The sequence below is a fragment of the Aythya ferina genome, assembly GCF_964211825.1.
Source record: "Aythya ferina genome assembly, chromosome: 7".
NCBI lineage: Eukaryota > Metazoa > Chordata > Aves > Anseriformes > Anatidae > Aythya > Aythya ferina.
The window spans coordinates 11,945,985-11,959,927 of NC_140302.1; the positions used below are offsets into that span (position 1 = coordinate 11,945,985).

Sequence of the window (13,943 nt, forward strand, 5' to 3'; positions counted from 1 at the left end):
TATGATTAATTATGAATTATCTTTACAAGACCTCTTTATTTTATTTTCCCTTATGAAGCCTCCTTTGTATTCAGTGCAAGCAAAGAGGTACCTGGAACGATTTCTTTTGTACAAACTAGTGCTATCTCTACTGGAAAGCTGCATGGAGAAGAGTTCACCCACATGTACCTGCAAACCAGTGATAAAAGGCCAAACAAGATACTTTTGCTCTGGGTTTCCTGGTGTTTTGGTACCAGCAAATGGGCTGAATGGGTCACAGGACCGGGTGTCGTGGAAGCTGGGTTCTTCACCTGGCTCTGCCTTTATCCCCTGACACTTTCCAGGGACCAGGGCAGTCTCCAGCACTACGCACATTGGCTCATTCTGGCCACCGGAATTAGTTGACCAGGTTAAGTTTCAGCTAAATGCCAACACTGGGTCTCAAAGCAGTGTAATCCAAACACACTCCAAAAACCCAAAAAGATTTTACTTGGCACTGTGGGGAATCCTAAAAGCACAGAACTGCTAACAGTGCTGTTGCTGGCTGCAACAGAGGACAAGGGACTCAAAATTGCAGGTCTTTTCCTCTAGGGTCAGATGCAGCACCCAGTTGCGAATTTATTTATTTTTTCCTGTGTCCCTGTGGGGATGACTGTTATTTCTTTAATCACCAAGGGCAACTTTTTTGCTCATCACAGAAAGTGCTTAATACGTGAGACATTTTTTCCAATAAATAGATGCAGACATTTTTTCAAACTGTAAACTAGAATGGAGACATTTCAGTAGTGAGAAAGGCTCAGCAACAATCAGCATCAGATCACCAGCTACCCTGTCGCCCACCAACTATGAGAAAAAGAGGGTGGAGAGGTGAAGAGTTGCTTGAAGGAAAGGCAATAGGGTGGGACAGAGTTTCCTATTCTTTCTGCTTTTCTCTGTGTGTGATGCCCACACCCAAAGTACTGGAGCACAGCCAAACACTCACTGTTAAAAAATAAATAAATGAAACACCACAGTGGTATGGGACACTTAAACTATTCAAAGAAGGAGAGGTGGCCTGGGCTTTTGGCAAGGAAAAACCCCTCTGTGTTAACCATGATGCTCTGAGCACAGTGTTCTTCTCTGGGAAACAGGATTGCAGGCAGAGTACTTCATAGTGGATGACACCACTGTCACCTTCATTTGGTTCATTTTAATATAGGTGCTCACCCCCAAGCAACTGAAAACAACATCCTCATAACAAATGTCTCCAATCAGTCTTCAGATAGCAACCACTGCCAGCCTTTATCATCGGTTTCATTCCCTCCTAAAGCAATTCACATATTTGGAAGCCAGACGAGAACAAAATCATCATCTGAACTAACTTCTCACATAATCAGGAACACACATGTTCACCCACTAACGCTCCCACCACGCCTCTCCACACTTGCAGCCATGGGAGAGCAGAATGCCACACGGCCCCTGGCCAGCACACCACAGCTCAGGGCTCCATCACTGCTGCAGACGGCAAGTCTCCTGCCAATATCAATACTGCCTGGGGAGCCTCTGATAAGAAACACTGCTCGCACCTTGCTAAAGCATGCTAGCAGTGGTCTTCTCCCACCATCCTGCTCTGTTCTGACATCTTGACATCTCCATCCAGAAACTTGTGAAAAGCCAAGGATGCCTCTACTCAGTATTAAGTAACAAAGGAAAAAAACACTCGAGCAAATGCTTGGGAAAGAAAGGATATGATCAATAATATGAACCCACCGGTATTCTGAAGCCAAGTGTCTAACGTTACCTTTACCACCTCACCCTGACAAATGAGCCATAGGCTTTCGCCTCTACACAGCACGCAGCTGTAAGACAAGAACCTGGCAGGAGCTTCTGGCTGAGCCTTCCCTGAATGTTTTCTACAGAGCAATGTGACATGGTGACCAAGCTGCAGCAGGGCTGGTTTGTTCATTTCTTTGGTCCCATTAGTCACAGCAAGCTTAACTTATTAATTCAAGTCAATTTTCCACAGAGCGGCCTTTTGCATCTACCAAGAAAACGACATGTCACTGAGCAAACCAACAACACCGCCATTCATTCCAGAAGCCAAGGTCACCGCCTGCTGGCCCTCAGCCCAGATCCTGGAGTATCCATGCTTATTTTGTACGTCTGTATTACCAAAAGGGCAATGTTTTATTAGCAGAGAATTTCAAACTCCTAATTTCTGTCAGGCGTTTTGTGGCTACACTGCACATACCAAGCCCGAGTTTTTCTTCACTTCCTTTTCACCTAAATCCCATGAAGCATCCTGGCTGCAACACCAGCCATCCTCTTTTTCCAAGAAGTATTCCATCTCTCCAGCTCAAATTGCCTTTTTTCTTGGAATAAAGTCTGCTTCTCAAACCTGTTCACCTTTCACACGATCACTTTCAAACACCTCTTGTAACAACTCCCATATGTTGACTGTAGGAACCACTTTGCCAGCAAAGAGTTTGGAGTTGCCTATAAGCAAGAAAAATGCTGAAGATTTGTGTGAGAAATCTTTTGGTATTTTCCAAGCTGGATTTTTTTTTTTTTAGCTGAGTTGCTGGGCATTTCCTTTTAGAATTAGGGATAGCTGTTTTTTCCGCAGCTTCTGCTTCGGTCACATGAGGTGACCGCCTGAGGCCTCAAGCTCTTCTGAGGATCCTCATTCTATTCTCGGACACACTGGGGGACATCAAAAGCACAAGACTGAGGCCACGGGGAGTAGCTGAAAACATCAGGTCATACACTGATGGCTCCCTTTGAACAGGCAGGCTACAGGGAGCTATCTCAATACCAATCAGCTCAAACACTGCCCTTACAATAACACAAAGCAAAGAAGTCCAATTCGTTTTAAGACAACTTTTCAACCAGATAGTGTTTAGTAGTAGACAAATGATGGTTCATCATGAATGCAAATCTGAAGTGATTCACTGGTTATGACACCTGTTTTTGGAGGAAAATAATCTTCCAGTGAGATCTGAGTATAAATATTTGTGCTATGAAAGATGATCAAAAATGAAGATAGTGTCCGCTGAAAATTTGGCTCAAATCTTGCAAATGTTGAGCCTGTGCCAGGCAATCCGCTTCACCAAGGAAATCCCCAGTAAATAGCTTATTTCCTAAAAGTGCACAGCAATTCTATGGCCAGAAGTTCCACTTCTGTTTTGCAAATAGAAATCCCTTTAAACAATAAAATCAGCAGACTTAGTACAAGTAATTTAACCCCCATATTCAACATCACAATGACTCCTACATGGTGAAACAGTAAGGTATAGCACAGCCTTACCAATCAAGTGCCCATTTCCACTTTTCGAAGTGAAAATGAAATCAAATGTTCATTAGGATGTGGATGAAGATGGAATTGTTACTAAGAAACAGAAATATACATATACATGTATATATATATATTACATATTCCAAGATTTTTTCAGAGAAAAAAAAAAGTCAGTGCCAGTGTAGCCATACACATACCAAAGCAGAGAGAAGGAAGCTGACACACAACCATACTGGCCTATCCCATTCCTCAAAGGGATCCAGAATCTGGTCTCGGTCCCAATTTACATCTTCAGACACTCTCAAGATTACACTGCTGTAATCAGGTTTATAGTACCGGTATATATATATAAACTGTCAGTGTGCTTATGTGCCTTAGCGTATGTTCTGTATTTATTACAAACACAGCCAACCTTAGTTTAGATCCCATTATCATGGTTATCAGAAGTAACAAAGAGGCTTTCTTTTAAACACAGATGCTGGTTTCAAGCTCAAAATTTCTCTTTCTCACCAAAACTCTCTCTGAAACAAGAAGTTACATTGGGTAATCAAAGATAATCTTTGGAAAGCCACAAATCAGACATCAAGTGATGATATTCTGGGCCTTTTTTAGAGTGCTTCCTCTTTCCTACTTTAAATAAAACTGAAAGGGAACAGTTTTATTCATCATGTACAAGAAATAGTTCAGAGGAGATGACAAACATTCCTCAAAATCTTCTCTACTAAATTAATCATTTGAAATAGACGATACTAAAATTCCTGCATATTGAAAAAGCATGACTGTTCTCTTTCACTTTTAACTCTCCCAAGCTGACTTTCAAAATAAGATACAAGTTTCAACATCAAGTAATGCGCAGTAAAAGCACTGCTCCTGCAGTCCTGGCAGCTGTATTTTACAGCAATGGTGGAGCAGCAGAAGAACAGAGCCGCCACCACTTTCTGCAGGCTGTGTTGCTGCCCACCCCATATCAGACCATGCTCCTGTAGGCAGGCTGCCATGGAACAAGCCCCATGTGTACAAGGAGTGGCACAGTTCAGCCCAGCCACAAGAAAATTCTCCTGCTCTAGGTACAGGCCTATATCTATCTGGACCTTTTTGAACCACACGTGCTCAGACTTTCCCTGGGGCTCCTTGCAGCTGCTGGCAGTTGTACGCAGCAGCAGCCACCAGCAGAGCATGCTTCTGTCCACAGGTGCTCTGCTGCTCTGCTCCTGCCACCACTCCCATTGCTGGTGCTGGTGCCATGGGCACCCGACAGTCAGAAAACAGGTTCAGCTCTCGTTTGTGCAATAGCACATACCCATTACAAACACTGCAACTCCATCACAGAGAAGGCTGTAGACTCTGAAGGATCACTGGCTTCCGCAGTAGCAGCCAGCCAACTGTGACCACTCTGTCCTTCAACCTGATGGTGGACTTTCCAAGAACACACACCATGACAGCTTCCTACACATCAAACTATGTATCTTTTGCTAGCCAGCTACTCATCACCCTCAGATATTATGGATCACAAAACTGTTAAGCTCTGTGGATTCCCCATCCCTTTGTAAAGCTTTACCTTCTTTCCATTTTGCTAACAGCAGAGTCAATGGTACTGAGTGACAATAACAAACCGGTACTGAGCATGAGGTGACACCAAGACAACTTTTATCAGCATAACGAACTATAAATCAAAATACAGACACTATGCAGGTACAAAGGAGTGAAATGATATCTATATTCTTATGTTGTTGTGGCCTTGACACTACTTAAAGATCACACTCCATCAAAACCAAACTGCAAGAGTTTGCAGGGTTTTCAGACAGGGACTCTGCCGCCAAGCACTTGGAGCCGACCTTCGCACATGAGAACAGAGGGAAAAAGAAGCGTCTCCTCCCAAAGGCAGTCACCTCCAATGACAAATGAAGGCTATCTCTGTGATTGCAACTCGACACACTAATCACAACCTGCCTCCATAAGGCACCTCTTTTGTTCAACATGTGCAATGACTAGCAGCTTTCTTTGGAAGTAAAGCTCTTCTAATTTTAAGCCTGCAGCATATATGGGTCTTTTATATTAGGAAAAATCACAACTGTCTACTCTCAACAATAAACAGCACTAGTTCATTTAAAAACTGTATTTGGGAAATTATTTTTTTATCTTGGCATCATAATATCTCAGGAAGGAAGATGGAGCATAAGAGACATCGCTGTTGTATTCTCTAATACCAAGTATGATCTTCAGTTCTTCAAAAATATCCCCCAAAATTCAGCAATTTCTTTGGGACTTTATTAGCTTCTCTCTTTTCTTTCTTTTTTTTTTTTTTTTTGGTCCTTTCCCCCAAACAACTATATTCAAGTAAGTGGGAGGATGACGAAGAAAAAAAAAAAGAGAAATTTTCACTCCCACAGCAGTTTCCCACTTCTCCAAAAATAGACACACCGTTTGCTGTGTTTTTACACTTGCTGTAGGTTCCACTACATAGCACTGAGGGGGATGGGGGTTTCCATGCTCTGCACAGGACTGTACTGCAGTATGGGGCTGGCAGGAAACTGCTCTCTTTACAAAAAGGGAAGCTGGCTGCCTGCGTTTTTTGAAGCCACAGCCTGGCTTAACCCTATATGGGCAATCCGGCTTCCTTCAAAACTGAGCCCATCCAGTGTTTTCAGGGGTGAGATGTGGTTGTGAGAAGTAGGGTAAGGAAAGACAGAGCAAGCGAGGATCACAGCCACACATGCGCCCAGTTCATAACTCAGCAACTACAGCAGGTCACATATCACTAGGGCTGAAGGTCAGGAACTTCACATGGATCCCATTTAAGCTATGGTGAAAAATAGATCTTCTCTGATTCTCAGGCAATAGGTCTTTCTCTAGGCTTTTTGTCATCCTCATAAGTATGAAGGAAAAGCAAGAGCTGCCCTTCCTTGGGAAGTCCGTACATGTGGCATTACAGCACTGCAGGCTTTACTGAACAAGAAATCTTGACAAGGAAACTGGACAAACATAGCTGGTTTCCCAGAAACTGTGTTTACTAATATTGCAACCTAAATACAAACGTGTGCTCTTACTGTATTATGTTCTGACAGCTTCTGCAGCAGGGCTTAAAGAGGCCTGCCAGCAGAGCTCTCAGTTACCTGTATGGAGTCATCCTTGTCCTCAAAGTCCTTAGAGAAGCTCTTCCAAACCAGGAACATAGCTATTCATTGATTTTTGTTTTATTTTATTTTTAAGTACTACAATCAAAACAACATTTTCACTTCAATTTCAGACAAAATCTGGAGCTGTTAGCATGGAATTGGAGCAGCATTTTTGTATCGATCTTTTGAACAAGGAGAAGCCTTGCATCATATAAAAGTAACAGAACAATATTCTGTCCAACTCAAATTGCATTTTTCTAATTACTTGCTTACTTCCTGTATTTCCTTATGTTTAGATAATGACAATCAAAGAAATAACATTTTGTTTCGAAAACAGAGAGTTACTTTAGATTAAAATTGCCAAAATTGAGACCACAGGAGTCCTAGAAGTTTTGCAAAAGTTGGTTTGAAGTAAAGGAGGTCGAACAAGTACTACCTGAAAGCAAAATTAACTGGTGACATCAAACCACTGTGAAACATTCAGGCTTGAAGGTGCAAGCGTATGAAGATTTTGTCCCTAGTTTCTTATGGCTGCCAAGTCACTACCACAGCATTAAACCCTTATATTAATATGAGCAAATGCGCACTCAGTACCAGTAAGGACCATGCGTACAACAGGCACATTGTAGGCACAGCAGGGATCATCTGACAGCAGCCCTCAATCTCCCTTTTCAGTGGTTGCAGCTATAGGCACAACCAGTTTGTGCCCTACTTTAAAAATAAATGACTTTAAAACACATTTTCCTAGCTGTGCTTCCTTAAGAAGGGAAATTTTAATTTTTCAGCCACAGCAGTTCAGTACCCGTCAGTTATTTGGATCAGGAGAGAACAAAAGAAAAAGTTATCCCTAAAAACAAGGCAAAAAAGCTGAGATTACTCTGACACAGAAGTAAATTGAGCTTTTTTCCCCCCTTTCATCATGCCTTTCTTAAAGCTAAGCTATTTTAATTTCATTTTGAGGAAAAAAAATAAAAATAAAAAGCCACAAACAACAGCACCCAACTCAGAATAACAACTTCAAGTTCAAGAAAACTTAAGTCCTACTAAAAGCCTATGGGATTCTGTTACAAAATTGGCCTGTGGCAAATTATCTCTGTATATTGTGTACTCAAATTTGGATTCTCTTCAGTACATTTTATCTCAGGTGCCAAGAGAATGGTTACCAGTTTCTTTGTATCTTTATTCTTATGTCACATTAAAGACAGTTTAGCAGATATTAAAAATATATAGTTAATGATTTATCCATCATTCTGATGAGATATGATTGTGCTGTCACTTCCCTTTGTGCTGCCATAGTACTTCTCAAGAAGAAAGATTTATAATTCTTCTAACACCATAACTGTGCTAAGGAATAGAATTCTAAATTCCACAGCTTTTGTTAATCGCTTTTCAGCACATACTTTTATAACCAATTTAACAATGTAAATATTATTGATATTATTCTAGATAATGTTTTTCAAGGACTATTACAAGACTAGTGTGTTTTGGTGGTGGTGTTTGTTTTTGTTTTTTTTTTTTTCCCAGGGACAGTGGGAGGCATTTGTTTTACCCCAAACATGCTCCCAATTCCTTTCCTATTTCTCTTCACCTCGCACTTAGTATCTAAAATTCCGCCTTTTTTGCTATACCAGAATTTGTACTATTTCCTCCTTCTTATGAACCTCACCTCTTTAAAGCTACACGTCAGATCTTATTCTGATTCTATAATGCATTTTCAGTTTAAAATAACAGTCTGTTCTGAATAGTAATCCATTGCACCCATCATTTTAAGGGGAAGGAGGCAAGACACATGACAAAAATCATAGAGTGAAATAGCTGGAAGTCCACTCACTGGGAAAGGCTGGATGGCAGAACTACTGTGCAATGCTGCTGTAAAGAAATGCAAAGTAAGTATTATTTTACTTCTTACGATTTTTATGTAAAAGTTTCTTTCATATGTGAAAGCACTAGCATAGGCTAATTTCTAGTTAGAGATTTATTTTGTTCAGAAGTCATACTGGGCAGTCTTACACCAGTAATTCCATCCATTTCCATAAATTATGCCATCCTCTTCAGCAATCACCTTTGGACCTTCTTCCTCATTTCCTATGACAATTTCACAGTTTCCCCATTTTCCTTATTTCTACATACTTATTTCTATATCTCTATACAAAATCCAACACAAACAACAACAAAGCCAATAGCATGCCATCTTCATTAACCACAAACTAGCATCACCTCTATAGAAAATTCCTTTTGCTATTTTCTGCTTTGCCTCTTCTTGCAATAATTCAAACTGTGGACATATGTGTATACAGAGAATTCACTCTTCGTTGTTATTTATTTAGCAAAGATACAATACCATGCAGGAAACCCATTCAGGTTTCCATCAAAGTACATCTAGTATTGTTTCTGTATGAGTTAACTGAGCTTCTGAAAAGTACTTGGAATACTGCGGATATTACTGGGCAAAAATTAAGTACAATGAGCGGTCAACTGAAAATTCATTTTGAAGAAAAAAAAAATCCCAACAAGCTCAGTTCTAGAGTGTTGGTTCCTAGCTGCCAGATTTCCATGGGAAACACTGCAACTAATTGCCAGATACATGTGTAGGAATTTTATGTGTTCCCCCTAAAGATAATCAAATTGAAACATCTGGGAAATATTGCTCTAAAATCACACCAAGCCAAACCAAAGCCAGAGAGATTCTAGCAGCAACGATATAAGCAGTGGGACAAACAGAAATTCCTGCCCCAAACCTTATTCCTCTCCTTGACCACATTGAAACTCTGCCCTACCCGGCACATGAACTCCTACGGACCTATGTGCAGGGCAGATAGTAGAGCAGCAGTGGCTTGGCTGGAGTTCAAGGGAGGCTGAGGCCGGCGTGGAAGTTCCCAGCCCAGCCACCAGCAGCTGCAGCACATGACACCTACGTAGTGGAAGGCTGGGGCTGTCAGAGTTTCCTCTCGTGCGCAACCCTCAGCAGCACTTTCAGTTTTCCTGGGGTATAACTGGCATGGAAACCACAGCACCCGCCAGAGCCACCAGCACACTCCGCCCGAGCGCGGAGGGGACGCGGAGTGGCGGCACGGCAGGGAGGGCCTTGGGCACCCATAGAGACCCAGCTGTGAGCAGAGATGCTCCTGCCGACCCCGGTAAGTTCAGCATGGCACCATACCTCCTGCTCCCCTTTCAGGGGACACAAATGTCTCTGGGCAAATGAGGGTGAGAGCAGATCCTCCTCCTGCGGGGATGGCAGCGAGCTCTTGGGTGGCTAGCCATGCATGGGTGTTTAATATGATGGTAAAGGGAAAGTACATTTTAAATGTGATGCAGTTTGTATATTTATTGGTGGTTCTGTGTGTTATATTATGCTTAGATTGTATATAATCATTGAATCATTCGGGTCGGAAGGGACCCTTGGCGAAGGGAATCTGTAAGGATTCTGTGGTGTTGGCTTTGTGCAATATTGCTGTGGAGAAAAAAAAACAGCGGTTGATATTTTGTGCTACTGTGGTACATAAGTATTTCTTCCTCTTGCTGCCAGTGTGGGATACCAGAAAAGACAGAAGGAGTGGTGTGAACAGACGTTCACTGAGTGTGGCGGGTCAGCATTGCACAGGCAGGTTTAAAGCCATGCGGTACCTCAAGGGGTGTTTAGCTCCCGGGGGTGCTTCAATTTGCCTTCGGGGGTCTGTCCATCCCAGACCCGGAGCATCAACCAGCAGGATTCAGATATTCAAGTAAGAGTTCGGTATGCTGGGACAAAGATTTCATTCTCAGCCCCATTTTTTTCCTCTGGTTAATTAATTAATTAAACAAATGAAGGGCAACAGCAAGCAATGAAGTAATCCTTCTGTCAGCTTGTACAACCAAATAAATATTTTCCTTCAGACCAAGACATAGCAGGTTTTGGTACAACAAAATGAAAACAATTGGAAAGTGAGAGCTTATTTTCAGATGTGAGAATTGCCATCCCCAGAAGATGTTGTTCATGGGACAGAAGTTGTCCAGAACAACTTCTGCTAGATTGAAAATGCTATCCTAGTGCTTTACAGGGGAGGGATGGTTCTGCTGCAGCCAGCAAGGTCCCGCGCAGAGTTTCTCAGTCTGGTGAATTTAAGCTTTAAGTGGATTGGTAGGGACCTGATGCACATAAGCCATGCAATCCCTTGAGAAACGATTTTCAAATTAACTAATAAGATATTGTACTGCTTATAGCTTATTAGACAGAAACAGTGAGCAGCAATACTAATAGCTACTATGCCTGGGATTTAAGAGTTGGATTTAGCTGTCATGTCCGTAATTCTTATTGCACTGGTTGTGTAAAGGAGTAGGTGAGAAGAGGGTTTAGTTTCATATTAAGGAAAGTAAAAAGGCTCTACAGCAACGTAATTGCAGGATTAGTAAAAAGTATAAGGCAGCTTTGCTCCACTATTTACACGTCAAGGTAATTTATGGAAATCCTCATACAGAAAACTTCAGTAATTGAAAATAAGAGTAAGCTGTTTCTGAATCTCAAGTTAAAGGACAAGCAAAATTATTTTTCATGTTAAAATATAATGTGTAGAGAAGAATGGTAAATTTTCACAAGATACTTTAAAGGTCATCTCCCCAGGGTAAAAGGAACAAGATATGAGAGCTTCTTGACCAACAGTAATAGCTATGATAGTAATCAATCTGCAGGCCTGTAGATATCCAAACTACAAGCTCACAAGATTTCTACACAAGACCATTTTGACACTAATTGCCATTCATCCTGCAGTGGAAAGTTAAGGCTAAAGGGGCAGAGCAACCAAACACCTTGAGAATAACCTGGTACAGGAGCATCACAATACGTGGACAACACGTAAGAACAGAAAAAACATAAAGACAACAGACAACAGGAGTCGAAATATGAAGGGGCTCAGCAGACCCAACAGCGTAGAGATACTAGGCTGATTAGAATTGAAGGTAGAAATGGTCAAATTTGATGACAATATATAAAACCCTGAGCGCAGAGAGTGAATCTTTAGCAAAGACATCATCTCAAAACTAGAAAAACACAAGCTTTTGAGATTGCACAACAGAATGCATCACTGAAGGTGACCAAAGTAGCAAAGGGAAGAAACCAGGCAGCTAAATTTATGAGCAACTAGTGGAACAAGTAATCTAATTGCATGTGATAGCAAAAAGAGGCAATTCACAATAAAATAAAGAGCCATTACAGAGGACCAAAGTTAAAGTGCTCTGCCTGGAATACATATGAGGCCAATGACTACTGCTTTCTAAGTCATGAAGCCAATTTCACAACCTTACCAGCTCTCCTAATACACACGACAAGTTAGAGGAGCTAAATGAAACAAACTGTTCACATGAAAATGAAGGTAACTAAAATAACTATTTGATGTTTGAGGCGTAGGTAAGGACCTTTAGTTTCAACCTTTAGCTGCGATCCAAATGGAGACGGATTACCCTTTTGTGACAAAGCCATCCTCGCACAAGCCCTTGCACAACTTCTCTCCTGTCCTAAGGAGGCACAGATCAACCTCGCTGTCACATCCCATTAAGAGCAGAGCTGATAAAATGCACTGGGATTCCAAGGTGACACAGCTGCTTTCATTACATTTGTCACAATATTGATTAGATTAGGTCTGAAGCCCATCTTTGGCCTGCTGCTGACCCATCGCATCTCTAGGGAAATTCTGTGGAGTGGGAAACAGAATTGAAAACTACTAGAACAACAGAGATGTTCAAGATGGTTACAGCTCATGGGACTGACATTGGTGTGACACGTGCTGATTTTTACTAACTATGCATCCTAATCCATTAATCCCCAACTAGACAACTAAATATTATGTTATCATCTCATTCACAGTAGTTAGCTTTTGGGAGCTCAATAACATCAGAAGAACACACTAAATATTTTTGCTTCATTCACTGGAGTAAATATTAATAACAAAGTGCTGCATAGATCATTTTGACCACCAAACTTTTAAAAAGCAAATAAAAAGCAGTAGGTGTTCTCTCTGTGGAGCTTTATAGTGTATCATCTGTCTTCTGCAGGATATTCAGTTGTAGCTATTATATTGCATGCAGCATAGCTGGTGATGTTTCAGCTTGGAGAATTGTGCAGCTGAGCTGTGCGGCACCCAGTCAAGCACAGCAGCACACAGCTAAGCACCCTTATGTCTGTTCTCATGTTTTCAACAGGCTATACTTACTGCCATTAAATATTTCCAATGTAACACATGCCCTTTCATTGATGTAGCCTTTTTATGTGGCAGATTTGACAGTTCAGAAGGCACAAAGGACTACTTTGAATTGCTAAATATGCTTCATGTTTTGGACAGCATGGACACCAGAGAGAGTTTTTTTTATTTTTCCTTTTTAAGCATGAGATCATTTTTTCTTCTCTTTCACGTGGGGGTTACCCTTATAAATACCATCGGCAGGCACATCTGAACTACAAGGAGCCTGAGCAATAAGTTCAGTAAATGTCATTCCTTTTCCCCATGCCTTTACCTCCCACATGTAGCGCCCACTCCTCTGACAGCGCCACGATGGTTTCTTTTTTCCTCTGTCCAAGTGTTCCCCTTCTCATCATCTTCATACTGCTGTACCAAATACCACAGCTAAATAGTTAGCACCCTGTAAGTAAAATAAACATTCCTATCTGCAGCAGGGAAATTGCAGTACACCCATCGTGCCCTGCAACAGAGCCCAAGACTAGCTGACAGGCAGCCTGCTGCGGACCACCACTGTCCAGAGCAGCTTCTGCATGCTCTGAAGGATGCAGCAACATGAAGCAGACCAAGCCGTGCACTGTTATGATTAACATAACAGGGTGTTACAGCTAGATCCTGCATTTATTTTATTTCCATGGGAGTGGGGGAAAAAAAAAAAAAAAAGAAAAGAAAAAAAAAAGAAACCTGTAATTTTCCTCTACATAAAACTATAAAACTTTGCAACCTTAATGTACCTGTGGCAGTATATGTTTCAGGTTGCTATTTTGATCCTTTTCAAAGCTGTTAAACTTTCTTCAAAATTAAGTCTAGGAAATTGTTTTGCCCTGTTCTTAACCTGGTCGTACTTTTTTCACTCAGAAAGAAGGAGCATAACTTTTCTTAATAAAATCCTAGATTTTTTTATATTAATATTAAATTAATATTAAATCTACAAGACGCTCAAACAACTGCTTTTCAGAATTTTGCCTATTATTACTGTGCAGACATCAATTAAGATTCTGTGAAAGCCTTCACATCCTCAAACTATGGTTTGCACCCTAAGAATATGAAAGAACCAAACTTCTAAGAATTGCCTGGTGACAGATAGGTGGTCAATTTTTTCCACTTTAAGGGCTGAAAACTTTGCAGGGTGGTTTCAGCCAGAATTAGAGTTTTCCTCGAAAGGGTACAGGTTACGTCCCAAAGAAATATGTTCAGAAGATCCTCTCCAGAGTTGTCAGACAACGTTCTCTAATTATACTAAACGTGTTCCACTTACACTTTTGCCCTTGTTTTTAAACAAAAGTAGTACAGCAGCCACAGCCCTTAAAAGTTACACATTAAAAATTTTCTGAGTGTAGACCAAAAGAAAAGTGACCATCCCTT

General features: G+C 41.2%; 1 protein-coding gene across 3 annotated transcripts in view; it reads left to right on the forward strand.

Moving 5' to 3' along the window:
* The window catches only part of RASGEF1A (RasGEF domain family member 1A), a 159,009-nt gene that overhangs the window by 103,940 nt on the left and 41,126 nt on the right, over positions 1-13,943 (forward strand). The window contains exon 2 of one of the 3 annotated variants that reach the window (XM_084525403.1): positions 8,141-8,255. The exons of 1 other annotated variant lie outside the window; for it this stretch is intronic. In XM_084525403.1, the coding sequence (XP_084381529.1) occupies positions 8,214-8,255 (42 nt within the window). In that variant the 5' untranslated portion in view covers positions 8,141-8,213. Of the gene's footprint in view, positions 1-8,140; positions 8,256-9,311; positions 9,507-13,943 lie in introns of those variants that run through there. One more of the 3 variants, XM_084525404.1, reaches the window with a different exon arrangement.